A 26,866-nucleotide genomic window follows, 5' to 3' on the forward strand; every position below is an offset into this window, starting at 1 on the left:
GATAGGAAAAGAACATGATGAGGAGACATGAAACAGCTTTCAGAATGCACTGCAGGAAACAGAGTGCCACACAGCTGGGCCATGCTTGAGCACATCCAGGCCCGTCAGCGACCACCAGGTCACCCACAGGGCCGCGAAGCCACCCACACGGGGCCACCATGAGGCACCCGGGGGCTCCCCCACCCCTTCCTTCCCCTCAGCTCCGCGGCGCATGCGCCATGACAGCCGTTGGCCGGCAGAGCGGGGGAAGGGGAAGGCGGGCGCGGGGGGCGCCGCTGCGCCTGCGCGGGCGGTTCCCGGGCAGCGGAGCCGAGCCCGGCCGAGCAGGCTGCGCGCCGCCGGGCATGGTGAGCAAGGGGCCGCTGCTGCGCCTGCTGACCGCCATCAACCGCAGGAGGATGAAGCTGCTCACGGGGCTCGCCTTCGTCGCGTACGTCGCCTGTGAGTGAGCGGGAGGGCGAGCGGGCGGCCGGCCGTTGGGGGCGACCGTTGCGGGCGGCCGTTACTGGGGGGAGCCGTTACTGAGGGGAGCCGTTACTGAGGGGAGTGCGGCCGGGGGGGGGGGGGGGTCGCCCTTTGTCCGCCGCGGGGCTGAGGGGAGGCGGCGGGGTCGTGCCTCGCGTCCTGTCCCCCACACACACCCCGAGGGGCTTGGCCGCTGGCTGCCTGGCTGCGGAGACCGAGGGGAGGCGCAGAAAGTGCTGGGGAAGGGGCTGTGGGCAGCGCTGACAGGGCTGTTGGCGGCGGGGGCTGCGAGGCGGGAGTCAGGCTTCGGGCTCTCTCGCCTTCCACCCCGGTTCGTGGCGTTTGGGGCTGGCCCCAAACACGGGTGTTTTCAGGCGGTTGGGGTAGGCAGCGCCTTGTGGGGAGGGAGCTGGGGAGCCTTGGCAGCGTGGCTGGAGCCAAGCAGCCTGCCCGATGCTCTCAAACACGTGCATTGGAACGGGGGTGGGTGCCTGCGGGGTGTTTTTAGGACCCTCTCTGCACGTTTGGGAGCATGGAGAGCTACAACTTACAGCATTTCGGAAAAAAAGGTGCTGTTTCTACCCCACAAACACAAGACAGGAATTCCCTTTGCTGCCATATGTTGCCGTTGTTTGCCAGACCTCGTTATTTACCTACGGCTGTAATTGTTGCAATTATACGCCAGACCTGAGTGTTAGGACAGTTTGTCCGAGTGACTTCAGGTTCCCTGCATGCTAAAGCCGGAACGGCTCAGTGTCTGTTCTTATTTTGAAAAGGTTTGATATCTTGCCAGAAATGAAACTTAATATGAAAACAAAGTCAGTAGGCTGCTCTGAAAATACCGGGGATCAGTGGCAATTGGCATGGCCACTGGGACCTGGCTGTTGATTAGATCTGTGGACAGTAACAACGTTTGCTTTCTGGGGAAAAGCTAGCCTTGAGGAAGGGAAACACTGCCATTTGATTTTTGCTGTACGTCATAGAAGTCTTCTCAGTGCACATTTCTGGTGATTCTTTGGGGTTAAAAATCAGGAGAGGGACTGCAGATCAGTGTGGCAAAGAGTAGCTTAAAAAGGGAGTAGATTGGTGTCTGGCTGGAATCTGCTTTTGCAAATCTACCGTGTAGTTGCTGTGCTTTTCCATCTTTTCACTCGCAGTGTAGTAAAATCATTAGTTATGGCTCTGGTGCCTTCAGCATAGTATGTTATGCTGGCAGAGATGCCACTGATCTAATAGATTGTAGAGAGACTATTTTCTGTTATCTTTTCTGTGGGAATGAGTGGGATCCCAGCCCCCTATCCTGACAGTGTACTCCTGGCAATCTTACTGAATCATCACTGTTCTCTGCATGCTGTCAGATAACGCGAGGCTAAAATAGCATAGAATTTGAGAAAACTGAGCTTGTGGTGTAGGTGTATGTGCTGGCACTTCATACATTCCTTCTTTTCTCAAGTGCTCTCCAAATGACTAAGTGTTTTCAGGCTGTGCACATCCTTCCAATGATTTTCCATTCAGTGTTAGCGCATGGGGAATCAGATTTGGAGCACATTATGTTTCAGGGAATTAAATACTTGGAAGTACCTTAATTTTTTATGAACTAGGAGGTAGTTCTCTGATAGTGCCATTTGGTTAGTTTGTGTGTGAAAACCTGGGAGAGTGTTTGGAGAGTGTATTTTGGAAGAGCGCCTTATTTCATATAAAGCTTCTGCTTTGAATGCAAATTTGTTAAAAATGTGCTTGAAGAACTTCTTCATGGGAGCTAGCAAATTATGGCAAGAGCTTATTACAGGTGGTTGAAAGGCTCTTAGCTCTCTCGCTGTCAAGAGTCGGGTGGCTCTCTTGGTGGGTTCACAGCTCGTGGTGTTGGATGCCTGGGCTGGTTTAGGTGTCCCTGCTCTAGTCTCCTCCACCCTGCTGCCAGTCTCACTTCCCACCAGTCTCCTCCATGTACAAGAGCTTAAAACTCCTGTCCTGTGCATCAAGTAAAGGAACCGGTCTGGGTAAGGTCACCTGGCAGCATTGCCTTTCCTTTTATGTTATAACCAGCTCCCAGTGGACTTTCAGACAGATGTTTTAGCTGAGAGGTGGTGCAGTGGGGAGCTGGGAGCAGTGATAGACAGTGTTGCCATCACACACCTTGCAGGTTCTACAACTAGTGTCTTATCGAAGGAGTCTGGTTGAATTTGGTTAAAGTACTACCTTGATGTGAGGTGCACAGTCAGGCCAATGTTACCTTGGATTCTTACAGACTGCAGTGATTTCCCTAATGCCACTTAAGCAAGAACAGTCTTTGCCTTCCATCTGGGTTTGAATTAGTCATGTTTGATGTCTCATTTTTATAAGTCTAATTTCTTTTAATTTAAAAAAATCATTGTTCATTTGAAACAGCCTGCTGTACACAGTTTTTGTGTATAAATAAAAACAGAACCCAAATGGAGCATTCCTAAGCAGCAGGCATTAAAAACCTGTAGCTTAAGCAAGTGTTCTCTGGCAAAACTGAAGTGAACAGAGTTTAACTAACACTGCTGTTACTTTATCTCATCTGTAGGTCCTTAGTGAAATAAGTGATTTTTGTTCCCTATCACACAAGTGATAAATCTGGAGATCCTATAGTTACTGAGCTGTCTGAATCACTCTGGAATCTGGTAGAATGTTGCTTTATTTATTTATTTATTTCAGAATTAGCTTATTTGAATCACTTGCACTGCTGTCTCCTTCTGTGAACAGTGTTGCTATACTGTGCTAAATATAATGGGAAGCCTTGCCTGAAGGTTGAATTGTCTTTGCCCTTTTAAAGGAACAAAATTTTATTGCTACATCTTTGCTCCTATTTGATCCCCTGTAAGGTACTGGAGGAGTGCTAGTGCCAGCCAGGAGAGAGGAGGGGGGGGAATGTGGGGGTGGCCCCAGAATGAATCCTTTCAGTCACAGGCTGCACTTGCATCATCTTGAAGCCATTGTGAAACCACAGCTTAAGAACAAGAGGTAATTATAAATGCAAGTGAAATGGATTTAATTGATTTTTATTGTCCATAGCAAGAGAAACGTACACATCATAAAACAGCAAGCAATTAAAAAGGTACTGGAAAAATATCCAGTGTAACCACTGAGCAATTTATTTACGTGCAGACTGAATTTAAAAATAAAATAAAAAGGCCCATAAAATAAAAAGGCCCACCTTTTTGTGGGTTGGTATGTCAATGCATAGATACCTTAAATTCATTTCCTTTGAAGTTTTAAATGGTCATTCAGCTTTATACAGGCATGCTGAGGTGCTTCAGTGAGGCTGTCTTCATAGAATCAGACCCTTATTTAACTGGTGGATGTAGACTTTAAAATCTTGTAGCCAGGATTTAAAGACCAGAGTTTGTCAATCTATGTGGTTTGCTTTAATCTTGATGCTACTGTAAATAGTCCACTGATGTCTTGGTATAACAAGGGAGTTGCATGTTCTTGCTGAAAATAAAGGAAGAGCTCTGTTAAAGTAGAGCAGGTTTTCTTTGCATGTTCACAGATCAAATAGTTCTTTGGAAGTATGTCAGTAGCCTTGCTCATTTTTCAAGGGAAAAAAATGAATAGTAGGGTGCTGTCATGAGATCTGAGATTAAGACCTTGCTACTTTTATAAAATAAATCAAAGAACAGCTACTAAAACAACTTAAAATCAAAATGTCAAAATATTGTAAAGTGCATCTTGTGGTGTAGTAGCTTGACTTCTTCCATCATTGTGTTCTTCCACGATTGTTACGCTTTGTTTTATAAGGTTAGCCATTTGTTTTTGTCAGATATCCATCAGTTAGGAAGAGCGTAATGTCCCCTTCTCAGAATATCAAGGGGTGGGGGAGCTTCTAGGTTTAAATCTTACTGGGCTCTTGTGTGCTGTGTGTATAGCATTTGTTCAAAATGAAGTTGAAATGCCACTTAATGTTCTATTCTGATAAGCTGTTACTTTCACTTCTCATGATAGAAGAATAGCTGTGAATTTGGTCCTGTTTTACTGCTTCTGGCTAGCTGTCTGAAAGTTATTTAGCACTGCTTTTGAGAATAGCAGGAGCCATTCTTCTTCCTCCAGCTGTTTTACAAGGCAGCAGGATTGACAGGCCGAGGATGATTCAGGAGTGGTCTGATGTGACATCAGGCTCGCCTGCTTTTTGTGTCAGCATGCCACGGATTCTTCAGCAAATGAAAACAAACCATAAACATTTGCTTTCTGGCTTTATGTCCGGCAGAGCGGCCTTTCATCTATGGGTTTATGCAAATCAGTTTACTGTCTTCAGCAGCTTCCAGTTCCCTGCTCATTAGGCTTCCAGCAAGCTGTAGCTGTGTACCTTACAAAAATGTATTTGTGGTCCAGTAGCAATTGTGAATTTAAGTCAGGAATAGATGGATTTCTATTCTGCTTTGCTAGCCGTGATGGTTTTAGCGTGTTGTGGTTTTTTTTTGTTTGTTTGTTTTTTTTGTTTGTTTGTTTGTTTGTTTTGGTATCTCAGAGAAACTTACCCGTACAGTTCCCCACATATCTCCATTTAGTATTTGTCTTTACATGGCACGTGCAGGAGTGATGCTGTCGTTGTTCTACACCAGGACAAACACTCTTAGGAATTTCATCTTCTTTTCTCTCTGTGTTTTTCAAAGGGAAAGTGTTTCCCTGTCATTTATGTTGCTTATCTCTTTTCTTGAAGGTTGGTTGACCAAAGCAGAATTTGGTTTGTAAGTTAAGGTAAGCTGACACAGTGACCCCCACCTCTTCTTCCATAGGGGAGACCAGAAGTTGAAAACCACCAATTTAAGCTAAACTATGCTTTGGTCAATCAGCCTTTAAGAAGGAAAATGAGCAATGTTAAAAAGAAGCAAGCATTTCTCCTTCACAGAAATTCAGGGGGGAAAGCAGATGGAAGGCAGTTTCAAATAACTGGAACAACTTGCTAAAATGCACTGAATACATGTGCACACATTTATATTAGATGTGCTGTAATTTCATTTATTTAAGCATATTTCAGGTGTATAAAACAGTTATTCCTAGATCTGCCAAGCTTTACCAAGGAAGACAATGATCCTACTCAGGTACAGTTCATAAAAACTGTTGCCACAATTTAGGAAGCATTTCATCAAATTCGAAAGTGTATCAGGTAGAGTGTTGTGGGAACAGAAAGCTAGCCTTTATCCTTTCTGGTGATTTTGGTGGTGTTTTGTTTTGCTTTTAACCTGCAGTTAAGACATGTTGCTTTAAAGCAAAGGGAGAAACTGTTTTTATCCAAAAAAAAAAAAAATATGCCTTTGAATTGTGTAGATCAGATTTATCTAGAGGTAAATGTCATTTCATAGGGATTTTTTTTTTTTTTGAGCTGCAGCTGCTGTTTGAGGAAAGACGGGTTTTCATTTCTTTCTCTAGTATTAGATGAAAAGGGGGCACAGGAGCACTAGCAGTTTAGATCACTGAAATTTCATATTGTCAAAACAATCCTGACCTTACTTGGAATGTAATTACTGCACCCAGTTAGGTATAGGTGAAAGTCCTTCTGTTGGCTCCCTGGGGAATTCCTACCTTCTGGAGGCAACCAATGTATCTGTAAACCACTTTTTATTTATTTATTTTTTTTAACAACTTCAGATCTGGAAAAGTTTGTAGTGTCCAGGTACACTCAAATATATGTAGTGATTGAAATGGAAGATCCTTATGGAAACTTAGTAACTGTGATGAGTTCTTTTGCTGGGGGATGAATAGCTGAGGAATGCCATAGAACGATGTTTGTTACCCAAGTGAAGGTAAAGTCCTTGAAGAGCCGTATGCTCTATCCTGTTGTCTTGGGAACTTCCCATGTAGGGAAAGCTAAGTTCCTAACCGCCCTCTTTGATATGGGGCAGGGACTTTGATGTTGGACAAGACCTTGGTTCAGGGAATCAAACGCGAAAAATTACTTGCTGTACAGAAATCTGTATAGACATACTAGAGTTGTAGATTTTTAAAATAGTTTGAATTTAAAAAAATAAAATAAAATACATCATACGTTCCCCAAAAGCATAATCCTAAATTTCATCCAGGTGACGTTTCCTAATACAAAGCTGTGACTAGTAATTGTGTGGTGTTATATCTACTAATATTGCAACATATTCTCATCAATATGATACTTTCCTACAGCAAATTAAAAACTACTGGAGTTACAGTTAGGATATGACTGCAATTTTTTATTGTTACAGAATATTGACTCTAAAATGCAGTTCAAAATACATTAGCCAAATAATTGTATCCATTATATCATTCCACATGTAACTGAGATCTGCAGAATAATTAAGATTTTTTTTCAAAGCATCTGCAACAATCAACATTTCATGAGCTCTGTGCATACTTTTCCATTCTGTCTAGTATTCCTATATAAAGAAAAAGCTTGTTTCTACCAGGAGACTGAAGCTGCTGAGTAACTATGGAGAATGATTTAAGAAAAAAATCCTGTTTTTAACGTCATTGCATCTCTCTGAAATAAATTTGGCTGAAGCAATTCACTCTGGACATTCAAAGGTTGAGATTTTGCTCTAGAAATTCAAGTAACAACTGAGTATCAGTTCATAGTATTCCCACATGTTGATTCTGTTGATCGCAGAATCCCTTTGTAACCAACATCCTCTTTTATTCCTATTCTGAAGAACAGAGGATGTAAGGAGGGTAATACGGGGAAAATTCTCATGTTTTCAGCTAAATCTACTTGGGCTAAAGCTCATATAAAAGTTTTTTTAGAGAAGTGTCTTGAAAATGCAAACAGTGTGAAGAAAGTGGTTTTAAAAGGGTTGCATGTGTTGTTTCCTGTAGTGCAAATGGATCTTCACAGGCATTATGGCCCCTGCTTTTAAATACATTTATTTTAAAATGCACATGATGCTGAAATAAAGCTGTCACTAATAATTTAAGATTATGAGTGTTAATTACTGTTGGTGCCTTGTGATAGACTATGACTTGATTTTAATGTCACTTAAAGAGACCCAGGGAAGAAAGATCATCCTGGGGTGAAGGCACAAATTTCCTTTGAGATTTTTTTCCTGCCTTCAGATAGTGTTAGTGCTGCTCTTCTGGCTCTTCAGCCTGTTGTCCATGAGTTAATTAAGGCATGCAAAGTTCTCAGGGTAGTAATCTGTGTTTTATTAGAACGTATACAGTAAGTATTACTGCAATTGACAGACTCAAAGGACAATCAAATCATAATGTGCATCCTGTTCCCATATTCTCAGGATCTAAAAGAATGACTTCTGCCAGCTGTGGGAAACAACTGGTTAGAGCTATGATAGGCAGGGAAGCGTCCATTTAGTGTTGGATGCTGTACATAAAATGCTTGGCATTTGTTGTACTTTTTTTTGTGCCTGATTTACTAGGTTTTTGTTTTTTCAATTCCAGCTAACCCTGCCTGCATAATGTGTCTGAAGAATGGCTCTTGAAATGTTCCTTTGGTGAAAGCAGCCCAATCATTGCACTGCTCTACATCCAGTGTAGGTTCAGAAATGGTCTTCTTCAGGAAAACTAAACAAATTGTTAAATTTCCAGCAATACACTTGTACACAGTAGGAAGAAAGCCGTTCTTTATTCATCTGTAACTGGCTGCCTTTTGTTTAAGGTAGTTTCAAGAAGCCTTGGAGATATTCAACAGTTTTTACCATAAGGCTAAGCTTGCCAAATAGTTGCAGCTTTATCTCTCAGCGGCAGGATGAGAAAAAAGGGGAGGTGCTGGAGGGGGGGGACCACAAGTGATTAATGTTTAATATTTAAATCTAGCTGACCTCTTTAGTAACAATACGGTGATTAAGGCTTTAAAACACAAATCCCATTTTTCTAAAACTATAACTCTTTATCACATCCAAGTCATGACATTCTTCTCTGGAAGCTGTGTCTTAAAAGTGTAATATCTGTGGGGGTGATTAATGCCTCCAACGTATTTCTAATTTTCATGGTACGTGTAATTAATCCTTGCAAAACCCCTACAATAAGAGTGATTGTCGTTGTTTTATGGAAGGGAAGTGGCGGGGGGGGAAATGTTGCAGATCAGATGGAATCAAGATAGGACTGCACCTTTCTCCTACAGACCATTAAACCTAGCTTTCATGCGTCTCTGAGCAATACAAATACTCAGATCTCTTGCCTAATGGCTGCTTATTATTGCCTCAATCAGTTGTTGGGTGAGGTTTAAAAATGGACTTTTGAGAAAATAAGCGGAACTTTTTTCTTCTCTCTTGTAACCAAGCAATTAAGACACTGATTACAAGTCATGCACCTGTCTGTCTAGTCCAGTGAATCCTGAATTTGTCTCTGTCAGAGTTTCAGAGGGTGGCAGGAAGACTATGAATGCTCTCTGGCTGGATGAATGGGAAGTTCTTCACAGAGTGCATGGCTGTTGCGGGAGAGGATATTAAATCTCTACGGCTCGAGAATTGGCATCTGTTATCCTGGATAAGTACATCCTGAATTAAGAGATCTAGCTTTAGATTTTTCTTGTGGTGTGGTGGCATTGGTTCATTTTTGTTTTGTTTTAGGCTGGCTTTTACATTGAAGTGCTCAGTTACATTAGATTTTGCTCAGATTATGTCCCTTAGGAGTCTGATGCTTCTGAAAGCTAGGTTTGTGCATATTGTCTGATTCATGACCTGGTATGGAAGCGTTTTTAATGATCCACATCTGCAGCTTTTGGTGCCTAAACCTGGTTGGCATGGGTTTTATGATGACTTTGATTTTTGTTTCAGATTTAGGCTTGTAATTCTGCATCATGGATTTGGGTCCCATAGCCTTATTATATTTTCCTCATTCAGAATACGTTCCTTGCTGAATGTCAGACCTGCCTTGGAGTAACCTTTAGGGCAAGGAAGTGACAAGTCCAGGAAATCCTCTGGAAGCCATAACCATACTGCTGGTTCTGCAGCCGTAAAAGACTGATGTATAAACATCTGTGATGTGCATTTAAAAAATAAATAAATCCATGCTGCAAAACCATACCTGTGTTCTCTTCAAACTTGACATAAGCTAGATGTGAATGCCCAGCAGCAAAAGAAAATCTCTGTAGAGCCGTACATTCAGAACCCTTTGTGAGGATGGTAGGTCCACACAAACTTCTGTGGCAGCTCTGTGCATGAGAGATGCTTCAGTGTTATTCAGATCCCTCTGCGTGGAATTTCCTTTATGTAGTTCATTTTGTATTTTTTATTTTTGTTTCAGTGTTAAAACTTCCAGGAAGTTTGATTATTTTTGTAAGAAGGTCACTTAGTCCTACGGAGTTGTGATATCAAGCGTAGTATTTTTGGAAGTAGGTGGATGCTTTTCTGAGTTCCCATTCCCTGCTGTGGAAACCGAGCATGCACAGTTAACGTGGTTTCTTTATGAAGCCAGTTTCTTGTATGCAGTGTAGCTGCACTGTTTTTGCTGCAACAAAACCAGCAGGATGGTATTTGTGGTGCAGTTGGTGACTTTTTTTGTTGTCAATTCCTGCCTCACCAACTAAGCCCAGGTGTTTCCTGCCATTGCACAAACAATACCTTATATTACTTGTATGGGTTTCAGTAGCCCAGAAAAATAACCAACTATAAGTATATCTGAGTGATGTGTAGCTTGAGAATTCTGTACCTATAGTTATTAGAGTTATCATCATTCACTATAAATAATAAATAAAAAAAAAGCTTTGCCTTTAATATTATCAGGAATAATTGTAAAATCCTAGCCACACAGTAAATAACTTGAATTTAACATTAGTGCCCAAAACTGTCTCTTTTCCCACTGAGAATTTACTCTATCTAATCAATGTAAAATCCACAGTGCTTTTTATTTGTATTGATCACCTGTTCCAATATGAAGCTTCCTTCTCTCTTCCCCCAAAGAAGACAGGAGGGATATGATACCACCACTGATATAATAGTGCCCTCCTATAGTTTGATGGTCAAAAATTCATTTGAAATTCTCTTTGAATTACTCGGCAGCTCTCAGTAGTTTAACACAGTCCAGTAGCTTTGCCATCCCATGAAGGGTGGAACAGTAACTGCATTATTGAATTCTCACTTGTGTCCTCCCCTGTGCCTCTTTCCCAAGTATATTTTGTTCCTTCTGTTGCCCAGAAAGTGCCTCTGACTGTAGCTGTATTTTTGTTCTCATCTCTGTAACACGTCTTTGCTTAAGATCGCTAAATAATAAGCATGAAAGTGTATCTGCAAGGCCACAATCTAGGCAAAGTACTTCACTGAGCTGCTACTTGAGGCCTGAAGCAGAGCTTGCGAAAACTGAGGTCAGTTCAGAAGCTTTCCATATGTATGTTAATACCATAACTGCATGTAGGCTGCAACAATTGTGAAATGAATTTCTGAAGATATTTGGGGTGTATTTTCTGTGTTGTTTATTGTTGCAGAGTCCCTTATGTAACTGTCCCACGTTAACCTTATTTGTCTTGACATTCTGAAGTTGGCAGCTCTGTAGCCTGCTTTATAGCTTTTTTTTTTTTTCCTCCCACTTTAAGCTACATTCTGTGTCCTAGTTGGAAGTGAAAAGGAAAGTCTGTGTTTTGATAGTGGTCATGTAATCGCTTAAACCCTGAATAGTTTCAGAAGATGTTTTCTAGTAGGGAATAGATTCAGCAAATGAATCTTTTCATGAACACGGAGAAACAGCTGATACTTGTTTGTTGCATCATTTTATACTGTGATTTGTCTGTCTTAAAACATTTCCATACAAAAAATGTAATAAAAGCATTGCTGCATAGTGAGGCATTTGGTTATGTCCCTTTTGAGTTTGCATGATTATTAGATGTTTTTTGAAAGTGAATGAGCATACAAAATTAGCACTTGCAACTACTTTTAGTGCAGGACTGTTGTGCTACTTCTTTGAACTGGTTCAGCTATTGCCTGTAGTGGCCAGTCCTTTTATCCTTGTCATTCTGCAGTTTCCAGTTCTCGTGGTTCAGGTTTATGGGACTTCTTTCTTGCTGTTGCCATTCTTTCAATATATGTAATAAACATATTTCTCATTTGCAGTGACAAATTAGAGAATTCTTGTATATTTTGTCTACTTAATACAGTATGGGGAAAACTATCAGATAAGTGTATCTGCTGATTTGTAGGCCAGACAGTTCCAGGTGTGCACTGGAATAGACAAGTCCTCTTAAATTATATTCTATTTTCCTTCTTTGTAGTCTCATGAAATCATCAGAATTCTTCCCATACTCCTAAACTGTGTTCTGGTCACTTGGTTTGCATATGTATGTAACTTACTTAGATGATGCGGTGAACACACTTAATATTGTTTTAAATTCCTTCTGATGATGATAGGAAAAAACTACCTTATACTGTTACATGACACTAATATTCTCCCTCTTTTTATTTTCCAGCTGTGTGGGGAAACTTTGTCAATATGAGGTAATGTCTATTATTTTTGTATTTAATATACCTAACTGAAATAAAATGGGTACCATTCCCATCAAAATGTGTCACTTAATGTCAAGCAGGGAGAAAACAGAAGAGCAGCTCAGGCTGTTGTTGGATGGTTGCTAAGCAACTGATACCATTTCTTAAATACAGGGTGTTCAGTCTCAGAAAGGGGTGCAGTGCATGTCTGCTGAAAACCTCACCGAGGGTCTTCTCACATTTCAACATCTTCCTTTGCATGAGATCATTTTCTGAACTGGGAGATGTTTTCAGGCAAGTTGATGAGTGTAGCTAGGCACATAGGCTGCGATTCTGCTTTCCTTCATCATAGACCTGATATCTTAGTGACAATACAGGCTTAAGCATGGAAAAGTAGCAGGTCATCCACTGTTTACCATAATTCGGTGCCTAGAATTGGAAATTAAGTTTTGAGGATTTTCTCCCCTCCATAATTACTGGGGAGAGAAGCTGGTGGTTTAACTGCTGAAAAACAAAAAGTCCTGTTCTATGTCCCTCAGAATTTATGCCCTTAGAAATAGGAAGGCATAACATACAAATGCAAATCATGCAGATTTCACGGTACTGCTGCTTGAATGCAGGCGTCCTCTTGGAAGATGCAAAAGGAAAAGGTGAAGAGGATATGAGGACACTGCATTCCCTACAGCAAAGTTTTGCGCACAGGGGACAGAATATTTCAATGCGCTTTTCTGCTATTAAAAGGCTTAGTTATTCAGTTACTGTGCTTCGTGGCAGAGAATAAAGGAAGTTTGAGGTGAATTAAGAAAATCAGTGAGTTTTCTGTGGACTCTGCTTTACCCAGGAAAACTTGCTGTGGGATTTGTTCTTGTCCCAGGCTGTCAACTTTACTTTTCTTGCAGTTTCCCACCCTTGCTACAAGAAGTGTTCAGCTGTTAGTCAAACAGCTGCTGAGCTGCTGTGGCTTGCAGATGGAGATATCATTTAGATTACCATGTTAACTCATGGTCACCCAACTATGGCAGCTTAGCAGCTGTTAGGTGAGCAGCTGAGCATTTCTGAAGGAAGGACAAAACCTCTGCGGTTTGAGGAGGACAGGCTGCCATAGGATCCAGTGTGTTGATTCCCTGACAAGCTGTCCTCAGAAATCCTGCAGTTATCTGCATCTGCCTTCTTATTTGAGGAGTCCCTTATAGAAAAATTTCTATAAGATCTAATGTTGGGACTCAGTCAATAACATTGCCTTTGTTACGGGGGGAAAAGCTTATTAAAAACTAAACTGGAGTGCCAATCCTTAAGCTACAGGATTTCTGAATAAAAAATACTGGGTACCTTTTTTTCGTTGGGAAAACATTTGAAGCATTCACATGAATTTATAAAAACACTCCAGGTAACACAGTATGAATATATTATTTGCTGCTATTGAAAAGAAACATCTTGAAAATATGATTCAGGGACTGTCTCAGCCTGCTAATGCACTCTACTGATATGACATCTATTCAGTGAGGTTTTTGCCTTAGTAATAGCCTGAACTGACTTTAGTAACAGAGTTTTAACGAAGGTTATGAAGGGAATCATTGCTCCGACTTCTAATGGTGTGGCATATATATATATCTGCCTAACAAAGGGCCTTCTGTTTCCTTAGGTGTTATGACTGCAGGTCCCAAGTAAAGGAGCTCTGTTTTATTTGAAAGAACTCCATTTTATGTTGGATGCCCATGAATCCTCTAGTATGCAAAAAATTGCTACTGTAAGGCTTGATAAATAATTCCCCTTTCAGAAAGTTTAGTTTGGGGGAGGAAAAAAAAAGGAATTATGCAAACTTAAGGAAAATTATATAGATTAGATGCAAGAAGTAAAATATTCTACAGTTGTTGAAGTTTACCTGAAGAATGGATATACTAATTAAGATATTTTACACAATTATGTGCTAAATAAGACCACATAATTTTATGCAAGACATCAACTTCTTAGGCAATGCTCTGTTTTCACAACTTACACTGAAGGATGTCAAAGTATAAGCTTGGATTCATTTCAGATGAGTGGCATGTGCAAAAAGTTAGTATTGCCCATCAAAGGTAAGTTTCAGTATAGGTTTTTTCCTATAGGAAAAACCTAAACAATAGGTTTTTTTTTGTTTTGTGAAGATTCAGTCAAAGCTAGGCACATGTCCCCTTCTCTCTTTTAGATTGAAATTGCAGTTGTGGCATTGAGAGGAAATGTTCTGTTAGCATACAGTAAACTTGGACCCTCAAGAAAACATCTTAGGCATTCAGATTGTAAAACTACACGAAAACATTTCTGCTGAGGCTACCTTGATGCAATGATTAGACACTTTTCTAGTTTAATTTTTTCTGTAAAATGAATGTCATCTTTATTTTTATTACCTTTTCCTGCGGGCTTGGTTCTGTTTCTGCCAAATTTTGTGACAAGACTGTAGCTGTTTTCAGTGGGAATTGGACCAAGCACTTCCATTTACTCCGAGTATGCCTATAAAATAATACTAACTTAGGATGCTCTGAAGATACTGTTTTAACAGGAAAAGCTTGATGTTGGTGCAGTGGAGCTAACTTTGCTTTGGTATGAATTATGTTTTCTTGTTTTCTTGCTAACAGGTCTCTCCAAGAAAATGGGGATCAGAAAGTGGAAAGTAAGATAGAGGAGGTTAGTTTTCTAATATTTTTTTGTTCTCTTTTGAAGACTCAATTTCTCATGTCATATTGAAAGAGACTATTTCTGTCATTACTTTCCATTCCATTAAAACCAATCAAAGCATTAGATTTATGCATAACAGCTTTTGAACTCTTACAGATTCATGTAGATATGACTTCCTGGAAATAAAAAGGGTCCTTCTAAATCTTTCTGGAAGTTATAGCTCTAGAGGTAGTCTTGTGTGCTGCAGAGACTTCGTAGAGACCTCCTGAGAACTGAATTTCTTGAGTATAGGACATGCAGAGATTCTTTCCTCTATCACCCTTCCAAAATATTAACTATATGTAAGTTTAAGTCAAAATTTGAAACCTTACAAACATACGTTGCTTTGTTGTCAACTCATGAACAAATGTGGCTGTATTTGTGTTTGGGACTAGTTTACACTGACAATGCTTTAAGGACAAGTACTGGCAATACAAGTACTAAAATAGGCATGGGTATTGAGCATGGTGGTGGTTCTGAACTTCTTCATCAGCATCTCTGAAGTTCTATTTCAACCTCAGATTGCTGTGAAATACTATGAAAGTTCACAAACAGATCTTTCTCCAGGTGAGTTTAGGCTTCCAATATAATAACAAAACAAAGTATTACACAGATAGTTATATGTGTTATATATATCTTAGTGATACTCACCTTGAGATTAGTACTTGCCACCCCTTTTGCGTGTGTGGGTGTGACCATGCTTGTCTGGTCTGTGTAGTGTCTTGTATTCCTACAGCTTTATATAGCAATTGTTCCTCTGAATACAGAAAGAAGCCTAATGAAATTGCTTAAAATTTGGGGAAGGACTGTTTTCTTAGGTCATGTCTGTTGCATTCCTTTTTTTTGTTTTGTTTTTAATTCTGGTAAATATTACAATAAACATTCTGAAAATCTCAGTTGTTTGAGAATGGTGAAATGCTTGAAATTTAGTGGGTGACATTTTTGGGGATCAGAGTTACTTCTCTGAGAAGTCAGGCTTGTCTGGATCTTGTTTTTAAAGCTGTAGTTGTACACAGTACTTTAAACTGTCAAAATAAGTATGGCTGTTTCAGGAGCTGTTTGCTGCTCCACAGAGCCAGATGCTTGAGGAGCTTAAATCACCATGCAGTATTTCCTCTTAACGTGAATATGCAGATTATTTCAGTTCATGAATTTCCTGAGTTGCCTAGCTCTAACCGTCAGTATCTGTGGAAAACTAATGGGATGATACGTTTCTATTTAATACCTTTTTGAATGATAACCCTCTGATAGTTATCAATTTACATATGTCCCTGCATAGTAAATTTTGTGACAAACTTTCAGTAAGCTTAATAATGGGAGTACAGGGGCTTGCTGATATTTGGCAGGAATGTTAGAAATTCAGGTCCTGTAATAAAGAACCTGAAACTGATGCTGACTTAAAGATTCCCTCTTTCAAAGCGATGAAAATACAAACAGAAGTATTGGTAGGTGAATTTTATTTTTTCTAATGAATTTCCATTTATTAACATTTTTAAATGACTAATAAACTAAAAACATTTCCTCAAGTTGTAATGTAAAACGTGATATTTCTTTAAATTCGCATGCTCTGAGAGAATTGTAACCTTTGGAATGGTGCTAATGTCTCTGCTTCTGTGTTTACATCCACTTAAATAGGAATCATAATGTTGGATGTTCATATCACAAGGCTATGGTACTCATAGCTCTAGATGTTCTTTTGAGCAGCTGCATTAGCTTTGAAGATGCTTTGCTTTTAGTGGTAAGCTAAGGGTATTAGGTGATTTGATTTTTGGTGAAAACTGTCTAAGGATTTTTTGACATAAAGAATGCTTTAAGATTCAAGTTCATTGGATTATCTTCTGTGAAGCTCTCTGTAAAAGACTGCCATGGTTTTTGCTCTAAAGTCTATATTAATGTTTTGTGATATAAATCTTACCTTTTCTTTGAAGTTTAAATACCATTCCTTTATTTTTAGGCTGTTGCACCTCTAAGGGAGAAAATCCGAGATCTAGAAAAAAGGTATGTGGTCTTTTCTTGGTTTGGGAATCAGTTTAAAAGCATAATTTCTGCTTTGTACAATTGAATTTGGTACCTTGTAGGTTTGAGATATATATTTTGCATATGCCCTCAATACTTTTGGATTTTTGTCATATCTACGTTAGGATGGGCCCTTGAATGCCAAAGGACATTAATGCTTTGGGTAGTCAGGGCTGAATAATCCCATCAAAGCAGCTGTGAGTACTAATTCTTGTCCAGGTCAAATCCTGTGAAGGAATTTGCAGGTTTTAGTGCTACCGGTGAACAGTTTACCATGGTTTAGTAAGTCTTGTACAGGTATGTGCTGAAATACATTGGTTTCAACTACAAGAACTGGAGATGCTTTACCTTACATTTCTCTTGCTTGTGATCACTTACCATGGTTCAGCTAACGTAAAATGATTTGCTTTTGAATCTTGTTCTGTGCATGTGTTTTGGATGAGTCTAACAGACTGACTTCTTTTAGGATTTGTAAAGGAATGTGATATCTTGAATTAAATTAGATAATACAATTGAGAAATGCAGACAAGCTTTTTGGTGAACCACAGATGGTAAATGTGGTAGATTTCTATGCTCTAGTTCCACCACTTCTTGTGCTGTTTGTGTCCACTCTGCAATACCATTTCCTCCCTCTTGTGGCACCAGAGCCATTTGAATGCTGTTAGTAAACTGGATGGGGAAACTAGGCATTTCAGCGTCTCTTCACAAGTAGGTCCCTCACACTCCAACCTGTTTGCCTTTCAGCCAGGTGAGTTCTCCAGTCTGGGAAAACTGGCAGTTGTTGGCAGCAGGACACCGGTGTTTTTGACAGTGATACTGTTTCTAGGGTGGCACCCTCCATATCCTAAACAACCAGCTGGCTGAAAATGCTGCATTGCAAAGAGCCAGGTCTGGCCTTATCTAAACCAGTGGCAGTAAGCCTGGATGGTTACATATGGCATACTGGTGGTTATCTGCTGTTTCATTTCAGTAAGAACACCTGATCATTGATCTCTTTATATAAGCATAGATTTTATGGGTCAAACAAAACAATTCATGCAGTGAGTGGTGAAATTAGAGAGAAATGATTTTGTGTTCAGATTAAATTTTTGATGCACTGTCTCTGTTCAGTTGACTTGGTTAATCTTTACTGACAGCCCAGTATATCTTCAATTTCTGTTGTTAGTAATTCAGGTATTTCCTGCTGCCATTGTGGTAGGGGTATCCTGGTTGGCTTTTTTTTTGATTTTGTAATTGTTGCATTTTTCAAAGTGAGCAATGGGTAAAACCATTAAGTTCAAGCTTTTGTCAGGAGCCATCTTAATGCTCTTTTCACTTTGAGTAGCGTGTGCAGTGCATTAATGATTCTTATTTCAAATGTCTAGCAAGTCACTAGCAATGAACAGAAAGAATGAAAATGTTTTTTACCTCTGCAGGAACTATCTGGGAATTATAATAATAAACAATTAGTTTTATATAATTATATTATCTGCTGGTTCAACTGCATGTAAGATGTTGCTGGTACTAATTTTCAAATTTTGTATCTACATAAAGAGGTGGTATGCAACTATTCACTAATAGATGCCCGAAGGCTGATCCTGCTTGCAGAACTTATTCTCTAGTGTCAATGTTTTTTTTACCTCATAAGCTGATTAGAATCTGAAAGCAAGCCATCTTCATGCATTTGGGAAGCAGGAAAGTCAAGAATTCCTTAATGCTAGTCTCATGACAAAAGGTTGTTTAACAAGCTAAAGTTGGAAAGCTTTTAGTAATAACTTGCACAGCAAAAAGCATTGCTAGGCCTAGTGTATTCATCAGAGCAAATCTTACACTTAAGCTGTTGCCAAAAGATGAGCATTCTGCTGGATCAGTTCCAGACTCCTGCATGCTGCCCCTGAGCCATTCCTGGTGTAACAGAAGGTGCAAGAGTGGTTGGGACATTCCTTTGGCAGCAGTGTGACTTCACATCAGGCTAATGTAACCTTGGCCTTAAAAATGGAGGGGACCGACTTGTACCTCACATCCAGTTAACTTGACACTTAACTTTTTAAAAAAACTGGTAAATTTTCAAGGTGTTTTCAACTCTCATTACTGGTGGATTTGCCCTTCTCTCACTGGGAGGCTGTTTTACATGTCTGAGAAACAGCGGTGCATAAGCATAATACGTTGTTTCACCTTAAATAAAGGAAATAAGGTTGCTGTTATTGACCTCCATAGTGATACAGTACAAAGCAAGTGTAGGTAGCTTCTTCTTTCAGTTTTCCTGTATGGGTAATGTTGGAAGATTCTGCTACATGTCACCTATTCACGAAACTGAAAATGGCTTTAACTCTGGGATGAAAAGTTGTCACAAATACCGAAGCATCTGTGCTCTCACTGAAGAATTTCCATTGGGCCAATGCTGCAAGCTAGAACCAGAGGAGATGCTTCAGAATCAGAAAGGGTAGAGTCAGTTCAATCAGAGTCTTTGTGAGGGCATGCAAATATAATCTCAGTGTGAACTTCTGATGTAAGTGGCTCCTGCTTGCTACATCTGATTGTATCTCTAGCACGTGGGCTTCCTGGAGAAGAGTAACCACAGTTTGATTTCTATCAGGTGTCACACTGGTATTTAGTAAGAATAACATGAGCTATTGAAATATTGCTGGGACTAAAATGCTACTTAACTTTAATTAATTTACTTAACTTTTTTTAATGCCGGTGCGTGGGAGAACATAATTCTGTTACTGTGTCCGTAAAATCATTTAAGGTTCTGAGCATTCATTTTGAAATTAAAAGATCACCTGTGATTCATAGGTCGCATAATTTTATTTTAGAATATTTTAGTTTTGATTGAATTATTCTAAAGATTGTGGGGGGGGGAAAAAAAGTGAAAATAGCTTGTAGACCATTAAAACAACATCAGTCTAGTAATTTTTGAGAAGAAAATTAAGATTAGCTTTCAGACTCATTTGGAAACAAAAGTTGAAGTATTTTAAAGAGTTCTATCAGTGTTCTGCTTGTAAACATTACATTGATTTAACTCTTCTTAAAGTTTCTGTGTAATCAATGTGGTAAATTAATAGAATTTACTTTCTTTTCCAGATTTTTTTTTAGACAGTTACTTGCTTTTTAAAACTTCAAAAAATAAAAATTAATTGCTCACGTTTTATGGTTGTATTCTCTTGTGATGTCATGCTTGGCTCTAGTCCTGTTTGCAACAGATAGAAGAAGCCAAGTGATTCATACTCGAAAATCACTTAAGCGTAAGTTTAAAGGCACTTCTTGCAGATCAGTTTTTATATCTTTTCATGGTGCTTTAACAAAACATAGGTAACTTCTCATGTTGGTCTAGATTCTTCCTTAAATAAAAGGAGTAAGCATCACCTTACCTTGAGCATTGGGGGTTGTCAGAATAATGTTTCATAATTCAAAGAAGCAACGCTGAAACTTACATAATTTTTCTTCTTTGTTTTGAATTGTTTTTTTTTAGTTTCACCCAGAAATACCCACCGGTGAAATTTTTATCAGAAAAAGATCGTAAAAGAATCCTGGTAAGTTTGAACTTTTTCAAGGGTTGTGCTTGGGAAATAAGCATTTGGTGGTATTTACATACAGTCTTACAGAATTAATTAAAACCATGAGCAGGGTTAAAGTAAATTACTTCAGGTGTTGTATGTGCTGCACAGGGTATAGGCTAGTGCTTTGCTTACCCTGTGCTGATGTTCTCAAACACAGCATATAGATTTTAGACTTGGGCTGTGGTTTAGGGGTTTGACTTGCTGATTAAGCTACTGTTCTCTGCTTCTAGCAACTTAGACCTGCATTGCTATTGTTCCCAGGTTGCTTAAACTTGCAGACTAGGAAACTTCAGGCCCATCTTGGCAGAAAGTTTGTGTGGTTGAATTGAACAAGTCATAAGGCTAGAAGAGTAGCTGCTCTGCAGTACTGTTAAGAAGAAGCAGTTAGACTGAGGGAGTGTGTATCTCTTATCTTCCCTATTTCTGATATTTTGAATCATCACAGACATTTTAGGAGGTTGGAGAGGAGGACAGGTTTAGTCAGGACAAGGAATCTTTAAGGCATCCTTTAAGTCAGGACAAGGCATCTTTAAATTCAGTAAACTGCTGTGACATCAGCTTTGCAGTTTTGTCTACAAACACTTTTGAAGTTAGCAGCATCCTAAAATTTCTCTTGTTTTTGTCTGTCCTGGGCAAAAAAAAGAATGTCCTCATTTCTGAGAGGTAGTGGAAGTATAGCTACCTAAGATATGTATTAAGAGCTTCTGCCTCTGTAGTAGAGAGCAGAATCTACGACAAATCCCCACAAAAGTGCTTAAGTTTTGTGATGTTCTCTTTTGCCTTTATTCTTCAAAAATTTGACAGAATACTGACAAGATACGTAAATAATAAGTAAAAACAAATGACTTCATTGCTATTGAAAAACTTTGTAAAGAAGGTGTTACTATGTTTTATTAGTTTAGTTTAATTTCATTTGCTTGTGGCTGCCTGAAGGGGATAGATTTTTAGGCTCCCCGATTCCTTGTTGAAATTGGAACGTGCAATGAGGAAAGTAACAGTGTTAATTCTGAAAAGTCCTAAATAGTGTGCTTATGCATACAACTGTAACAATGTTACCTCAACGTACTGTTTTTGGTATGATAAGGTGTTTACAAGAAAATTATCAGTGCAAGCTGTTATGGATTGTGGAGCTCTTTACTATTTTTTAACTTTGCCACTTGAAGATATTGGATATTTTGCTGAAGTTCGTTGATTCAACAGAGATGGCAAGTAGTTGGAACAGGAGTGTTTTCTGCAGACCTGGAGGTGAACAGCTTTTTGATGTCTGCATTCTGTAGAGATTAAATTATTAAAGAGAGAGCTGGCCAAAAGGATGAGTGAGTTGCATAGTCATTTCTTATGTATTGCAGTTGGGAATTAGTTCAATGCGCACTCATTGGCATTCACAAACCTGCTCAAGTTGGCAGCTTCATTCATTTATAATGTTCGTGTCATGTAGGAAAAATTTTAAATTCAGCATATGGAAGACTTGTGTAGACCTTGCATGGCACTTCAAACTTTGTCAGGAGTAAACAGAAAGAACTGGTGAGCCAAGTGACGTTTGGTAGATGACTTGTTTCATATTTTGTTGATGCTATGTTTTTATCTCCTAAACTATCCTAAATTTGTATTTTCCCTGAATGCAGTCTCCAGCTGCAAACCTGCAGATACCCACAACACTGATGTGAGCAGTTCTAGGAGTTCTTTGCTTATTCTGAATCTATTTGCAGATGATTGCTAGTAGCAGTGGTATCTCAGCTAAGACTGGATATTCCAGCACTTTCTTTCAAAAGAGCTTAAGTTTATTGAACTTTGTCCTGGGGTGTGTGATTATTCTGCTTGCTCACTTCTCTGAAGTGACTAGGCAACAGGCTTTCCTATGCAAGAGAAGGATTTCTGGTAATATCATGGATGAAAGTGTGGGCGCAGGCTCAGTGTGTTTTTTTTTTTTTTTTTTTTCCTGAATTGAATATGGTAGACCAGTAGAAACACAAAACAACAACAAAATTAATGCAATTTCCATATGGGACACTACATGTTTTAAATCTGATTGCGGAGAGCAAAAATAAACCTGTATAGGAAATAGACAAGTATTTAAACACGTCTACTGCAGGAAATCATTAGTAATGTTTGTGCCCTTCCACAGATGCTGAAGTTAAAAAGCATATTGGCACTATTGAATAATTATATTTTTGTATAAAGTTTTGTTAAAGAATGTTCATTTATGCCCTAGGTGCTGCTATTTCAATTCTGATATGGAAATGATTCATGTACAGTATATGATTTTGCAGATTAATGTCATTGTAATTTGCAGGAAGTCATATTTAGAAATGAAGTACATTGACCTTGCTTTTATAAGCAATTACAGGAAGGTTATGTTGAGAACTTCAGTGAAAAGTCATCTTTTTAACATAGCCTCAAGTAACAATAAAAATTAATCTGTGCAGTTGTTTACTTTTCCAGGGGAAATTCAGCTCCTTTTCCAGGTAGTTCATTACCAATACCTATGGAATTGGCATGTTAATAAAACTAATACAGATTTATAATAAAAACGACTTACAGATTTAAAATAATTGTAAACTTCTTTCCGAACAAAATTGGTTTGTGCTTTTTTTCTTTTTTCTTTTTTTTTTTTTTTTTTTGCTTGCATATAACAGAAGAGTGCTGCTACATGCAGTGTTTGGTTGGGTTAGGAGACGGGGAAGAAGACACCTTCAGTGTAGCAAAACATGCTGAAGGTATATAGCAAACATTAAATTTGTCCTCTCTGGAATGCTGGAAATAAAAGTGCAGCAGGGAATTTTGTTTGGTCTCAGTTGAAGGAATAGGTTCATAAACTCTACAAGAAACTTTGGTCCTGGTCACGACAAAAAGCCAAACCCCTTGAAATGTTCAACAACCTTATGGCAGTAGGTTTTCTGTGCATTTTTTTTCCCCTTAGTAAGTGGTAGTACCTGGCAAAGGGCTGTTCTCGGTCAGTTACAGCCCTTTCTGTGCTCATAGCATTCTGCCACAAACCTGTTCCTCCCTCCTGTCTGTTATGGGATTGTGGGAGCTCTGAGATCGTTGCCTTGTTTTAAGGAGGGTTTCTCCTGAATCTGCTTTCTCCTTCAGGTTTGTTAAGGAACTGAATCGCATACTGAATCTGGAAGCACTGACAAACCCAAAAGAATACCAAATAGGCCAATTAAGTGGTTCTTTTATTAATGGGTACTTAAAATGTCTTTAAAAACTCAGGGCTATTGGTGTAAATATGAAAAAACAAGTGTGGGAAAATAAGAAGTAGAAGGCTGAGTTTTTGAGAAGAAAACAGATGTCAATCTCTTTTTTTCCTTTTCAAATTTTGTTACTTTTCTATCTGCCTTTTTTTTCTTTCCTGATTATAAAATTAAAAAAATTTTGCTCATCTGGCTTTCAGCAGTGGACAGGGGCAGTGGGCAGGATAAACATTTTCACTTTGCAATATTCAAAGCTTAAGAACTTAAGGCATTTATATAATCATGTGCACAGGGCTTGATTGTTGTAGCACACCATTTGTGCGTTAGATACCTGTTTGACAGTTTCACCGTGTCCTTTTGTTTGGCTAGTTGTCACTGCAACTGAAGAGTGGAAATGAACAGCTGAATCACCTTTTCAAAATGTAAATTTGATCATGTAGTCATATAATATAGCTGATAGTACATTGAGCTTTTACCTTCATTCTTTGAAAGTGTTTGTTATCTCTGTGTATTCTTAAAAACAGTTTATGAAGTGCAGAGAAAGTGATTGCTTCTATGTCTGTTGGGATGTGTCATGCAACACGGAGGCCTACTGTTTGCAATGTTGACTGCTTGATTACTCTGTTAGTGATTTTGTTGCTGTTTATTCTTAATAAAGAAAGGGGGGGAAAAATAAAGAACTTGCATACTTTAGCTCTGGTATGGAACAAGACCACTATATTTAAAATATTTTATTTCTGCTTATTTCTTTACAGTAAAATATCATAAAGTTCCAAGACAGGCAAGTGCTGTGTGTTGGACTAAGTGGTATGAGAGGCTGCAAATAGAATGATAGGATGTGCATACACATTCTGTCATAATAGGGTTGTGGATGCCTTAAAACAGAAAAGGAATAGTTTTGTGTTTTTGTTTTTTTTTACGCCTCTCAGAGGTGAAAGAATTTGTAGTACTTAAAACACCCAACATGCCTTCCATTTAAAGCAGACAGAAGCTGGATTTGATGTTTCTAACATTACAGATCTTTCACAAAAAATAGCATGGACTTTTTTTTTTTCTCAGAAATGGGAATAGTAAAGAATTCTCTTACCTTTTGGTGTCTTTTTAGATTTCTTTCTCATAAAAAGGGCACAATCCATTTTGAAGGAAAAAAAAAGGAAAAGGTTCTAATCTGACAAAAAGTGATTTTGTTGATATGAATAGTTAGCTGAACTTGTAGGCTGACAGTGATGAAGCATGTCAAGCATTTCTTGAAATTCTAGATGCCCTATTGGGTTAAAAAAAAAAAAAAAAAAAAAGAACATGGAAATGGAGTTGTTTCCCCTGGAGTAAGCAAGGATCTGAAAGCTACTGTTCTTTTGTTTTCATGCTGTAGACTTTGTCTGGTGTTTCTGTAAAAAGAAAAAGAAATTTATACCAACTGTCCTAACGCAGATAACTGGAGGAGCAGGGTTTGTGGGTTCTCATCTTACTGACAAACTAATGATGGATGGCCATGAGGTTACAGTTGTGGACAACTTCTTTACGGGCAGGAAAAGAAATGTGGAGCACTGGATTGGTCATGAGAACTTCGAACTGATAAATCACGATGTCGTTGAGCCCCTGTACATTGAAGGTGAGTAGTTTCTGCCTTGGTATTTGCTCTTGGCTGTGCTTTATGATGATAAGCATGCCTGTAAAGAAATTAATTTTGGGCACTGACTTTTGGATTCTCTGTTACCTGTATACTTTATTATTAGCCTGATTTTTGTGGCCGGTGTGGGGTGAGAGGTTAAGAACACTTGTCTGTGAAATCAATCCTTCCTTTCTAATTGATTTGGAGGAGGAAGTTTTTAATATCTCCTTTGTATGACTGATTTTGTGAGAAGACAAGATGCCAATAGGTCAGTCTGTCTCTCCTATCCGTTGCCCCATGTCCCTGTGTGCATGCACACGCTTACACGGAACCTGGCGTCTCTGTCTCATGAGCTGAGAAGCTTAATTCAGGAGCGTAGTTACTGTAGACTGCATATATCTGCAACTGTGAATGGTCAGTTAAGAGGAACATGAGCTCTTTCACAGAGCAAGTCAACTTGTTTTTATTAGTTGCCTTATGTTTCTTCTATGGAAAATAGTGCTCCTAGTATAGGTATGAGCATTCCACAGCTTGTGGAATAGGAAAATGACAGCACTGAATTTCTGCAGTTCTCAACAAAAAATGCAAAAATGTGGTGCTTCAAAGATGTAGAAGTAACTCAACACCTAAACTTACTATAAGCCGCAAACTATTATGCCAAACTGTAAGATGACACTAACACAGCAGTATTTAAAAGATATGTGTTAGTAGTCTTCTTTGGGAATATATCAATGTATAGCAAGTTAACGAGAAAGTTACTGTAATTCTGCTGGAGATATGTTGATTTTTTTCCCTTCCTTTAGACTTCTGTAGCAATGTAATTGTTTCATTTGTTAAAACAATGGATCTGAGGCTGTTTTTTTTCCCCACTTATTACTCATGCTGTAGTCTAATGGGTCAAATTTCACAGGAAAAACCTCTAGTAATTGCATCTCTTGTACTACTGCTAGTGATGAATTCTTGACAACACTACTGAAACAGTTCTGCAAACGTGTTCCTTCTCTGTTCTGATAACACATTGGTTCAGTTACTGTCTGTTACTTTATTTCAAAGTTTTGTTTCCACTGGTGGGATAATGGGACTAGGATATTATTGGCTCCAGGCACTGTGGTTTATACCTCAGCCAGATGGCTTTCCTAATTCCCCTATGTTACCTTCTTTATAACTGATTACACTCAAGAACTTTTCAGAAAACTCAGTTATCAGATGCTCAATCACTGGGCACTGAGTGTGAGTTCTGTGATCCTTTTGCTACATGTCCCATTCTTTGTGTAATAAAGAAGTATTAATTCTTCCTGTTACAGTGATAACAAGTTATAACATTATTCAGTAGGCAGTTTATTGAATTTCTTCTTATCCTCCAACAACATAAATTAAACCTGGTGTGGCTAAATATTAAAATAAAATTGGCTAAAAAATAAGATAAAATTAACATCAGTATATCAGTATAGCAACTTGATAATTTTTTGTTCAAGTTTAAAAACAGTTTGGGGTTTGGTGTCCAGCATAGGAAAGGAGGGGAAAAAACAAGTTGAGGCAATGAGGAATAGTTATTGTCACAGATTAAAAAGTCGTCTCTTTTTATTCTAACATATGGATAAATACCTTTTATTTTAGTCCTTGGTAGTCCTTTTCACTTGGAAATAGAAATTGGAATGAGTGAGAAGTCTTGAAGGTTTTCAGCTAAAGAACTCCTATTTATATGCTGTCCTGTTTGAACAAGTTTATATAAGGATGTTTAACGCTTGAATTCCAGAAAAAGTAATCGGTACTTTATTTTGGAAAGAGACCTCATTTCTGATCTAGAAAGAACAATGTCTGTGCTGTTGACATGGAAAGTGAATTTAGTTTCAAGATGTGTAGCTTTCATTAAATATCTTGATGAATTATTTAGCTTCATAGTGATGCTTACGTAGTACCTGTAAGTCATTATCTTTGATCCATGACACATGAGGTGGCACTTAGTGTTCTTGGATCTTGATCTGGGCT

At 38.8% G+C, this 26,866-nt stretch overlaps 1 protein-coding gene across 2 annotated transcripts in view; it reads left to right on the plus strand.

Annotated features, from left to right (window-relative positions):
• The first annotated feature begins 271 nt into the window (after window positions 1-271).
• UXS1 (UDP-glucuronate decarboxylase 1) overlaps window positions 272-26,866 on the plus strand; it is a 56,297-nt gene continuing 29,702 nt past the window's right edge. The window contains exons 1-6 of one of the 2 annotated variants that reach the window (XM_082775248.1): window positions 272-441; window positions 11,807-11,834; window positions 14,435-14,483; window positions 16,468-16,511; window positions 19,981-20,041; window positions 24,697-24,877. In XM_082775248.1, coding sequence (XP_082631374.1) covers window positions 345-441; window positions 11,807-11,834; window positions 14,435-14,483; window positions 16,468-16,511; window positions 19,981-20,041; window positions 24,697-24,877 — 460 coding nt within the window. In that variant the 5' untranslated portion in view covers window positions 272-344. Of the gene's footprint in view, window positions 442-11,806; window positions 11,835-14,434; window positions 14,484-16,467; window positions 16,512-19,980; window positions 20,042-24,637; window positions 24,878-26,866 lie in introns of those variants that run through there. The other variant, XM_082775249.1, reaches the window with a different exon arrangement.

Source organism: Aythya marila (assembly GCF_965140915.1).
Source record: "Aythya marila genome assembly, chromosome: 1".
Classification (NCBI taxonomy): domain Eukaryota; kingdom Metazoa; phylum Chordata; class Aves; order Anseriformes; family Anatidae; genus Aythya; species Aythya marila.